A 2500-nucleotide genomic window follows, 5' to 3' on the forward strand; every position below is an offset into this window, starting at 1 on the left:
GACTAACTATAGAAAACAGAGAAAGAGAGAGAGGGAGGGAGGGAGAAAGAGAGAGCAAGGGCAGGCGGGCGGGCGGGCGGGCGGGCAGGCGGGTGGACAAATAATGTTACTCTCCCTCTTTTTCTCTCTCCAACTACTCTCTCTCTCACTGCTGAGTACTATACTGTAATGATGATAGTTCCATGGATAAATGGATTAGCTCGCTCCTCCCTGCTCTCCTTGAGCTATTTAAAGACTCCCCCCTTCTCTATCTGCTCCCTCTCTCTCTGCTATACTGAAACCATGTGTGTGTGTGTGTGTGTGTGTGTGTGTGTGTGTGTGTGTGTGTGTGTGTGTGTGCGTGCGTGCGTGCGTGCGTGCGTGCGTGTGTGTGTGCGCGTGTGTGTGCGCGTGTGTGTGCATGGTCTTTACGAGTTTAGGATCAGATATGTTGAATTCCATATTCAATCACTCCATGGTGATGATAGGACTGGAGGCACAGTAATCTGATCTTAGATCAGTGGTGAAGGGCAACTTCTACCAGCCTCTCAGCCTTTCTGCAGTAAAGGGAACCTGTTCCTCCCTGAGAGAATGGAAACATAAGTGACAGCTATCAGAAGAAGGAGTCAGTGTTGATATTAATGACAGTGTTTTAGAAAGGTCAGCTGTTTCTGCTCTCTCTTCACCCCTCTCCTAGCGTTGTGGAACACAGGTACTTTCCACCGCTCACTATACCCGTGTTGCTGGGTTACACATGCATGAGGTCAGTGATAAATGTGAATGAAAAACAGGAAGTGTGCAGCAAAGAGACGCGGAGTGAGGAAGTACTGTAGAGGATGGGTGAGAGGAAGACAGCGAGAGACAGAGGGTGAGAGAGAGAGACAGAGGGTGAGAGAGAGGCAGGGAGAATGGTGTGTGTGTGGTTGTGGTCAGTTACTGTGCAGGTGATGTCAGTGTGTGTGAGTGTGTGTGTGTGTGTGTGTGTGTGTGTGTGTGTGTGTGTGTGTGTGTGTGTGTGTGTGTGTGTGTGTGACACCTCCTCTATGGATTCAGTAATGTGCTTCTCTCTTTCTTTCTCTCCTCCTTCCCCTTTTACCTTGAAATAAGTGTATCATGCTTTAATTCTTATTGGATGGCCTATAGGCCAAAATGTATTCAATATATATATGATACTGTAGCTGTGTGTGTGTGTGTGTGTGTGTGTGTGTGTGTGTGTGTGTGTGTGTGTGTGTGTGTGTGTGTGTGTGTCTGTATGTGTGTGCGTGTATGTATGGAAGTCTGTAGTGAAGTTTGTCCAGAGGCACTTTGTCTCCTGTGTTTTATGGATCTTCTCACCTGTTCATTATGGTCTCTGCGGGCTTGTTAGCGCTGCCTAGCATTAGCGTAGCCTTTGAGCTCCACACTCTGCCCCAGTCATCCATCGCCTTAAAGACCAAACTATAAAACCTGCTAGCCTGTTAGCGACACATCTATAAAACCTGCTAGCCTGCTACAGCGGGCTGCATTATTAGTGGTAAGCGTCATTAAACACATACTGTTGTGCTAGTGTGTTACCGGTCGGCTTCATTAGATACATACTATTGTGTTAACAACAGCAACAGGATTATCAAAAAGTATCATTAAACACCCACTGTTATTCTAGCCTCATTAAATGCAGTATGATTGTGTTATTAGTAGCTAGTTTCGTTTAACTCTTTTGTCATGCCATTAGCAGTTAGTTTCTATAGTTACTATTCTATGAGCAGAGTAGCCTCATGCTATTAACGGCTAATGGCTAGCTTCATTAAACTCACAGGGCTTCCGTTATAAGTGCTAATTATCGTAGCACTCGTTAGCCTGCAGACACCCCCCATTGGCAGTATTCAGTCTGGACTCTGCCCCCTCCATTAGGTTTGGTGTGTGAGGGCAGGGCGTAGGGGGGTGGTGTAGGGGGGTGGGGGGGTCATTTACACTGATCCTGTGCAGACACCCCCACCCCCCAGGCTTACCTGCTCAACATCGGGCTAACAAGGGTAGACTGTAATAGACCCAGGGTGTGTGTGTGTGTGTGTGTGTGTGTGTGTGTGTGTGTGTGTGTGTGTGTGTGTGTGTGTGTGTGTGTGAAAGGGTCTCAGTAAGTGAGAAGTCATATTTAAAAACAGCTCTGCTGTAGCTTTAGTTTTATCTGTGATTATTTAGTCAGGCTTTTAGTAGAGTGTGTTCTGGACAAAGGGAAACTCCCCTCACATTTCTGTGTCTGTGTCTATGTCTGTGTGTGTGTGTGTGTGTGTGTGTGTGTGTGTGTCTCTCTCTCTATCCCCCCCCCCCTCTCTCTTTCAGGACCTGGTGAACTCTGATCCATGTGCTAACGCCCCCCCAACCCCCCCTGAGGAGCCTGACCCCTCCCCTCGCAGGAAACGTGGCCGCCGGAAACTAGAGCACCCCGAGAGACGTGAGTACACACACTCATACTGTATAACTCTGATGCAGTGCACACACACACACACACACACACACACACACACACACACACATACACACA

General features: G+C 47.8%; 1 protein-coding gene across 1 annotated transcript in view; it reads left to right on the forward strand.

The window, feature by feature from the left end:
* dnmt3aa (DNA (cytosine-5-)-methyltransferase 3 alpha a) overlaps positions 1–2500 on the forward strand; it is a 22073-nt gene that overhangs the window by 6869 nt on the left and 12704 nt on the right. Inside the window, exon 4 of the mRNA XM_083688373.1 lies at positions 2299–2410. Coding sequence (XP_083544499.1) covers positions 2299–2410 — 112 coding nt within the window. The remainder of the gene's footprint in view (positions 1–2298; positions 2411–2500) is intronic.

This window comes from Argentina silus (assembly GCF_951799395.1).
Source record: "Argentina silus genome assembly, chromosome: 17".
Lineage (NCBI taxonomy): Eukaryota > Metazoa > Chordata > Actinopteri > Argentiniformes > Argentinidae > Argentina > Argentina silus.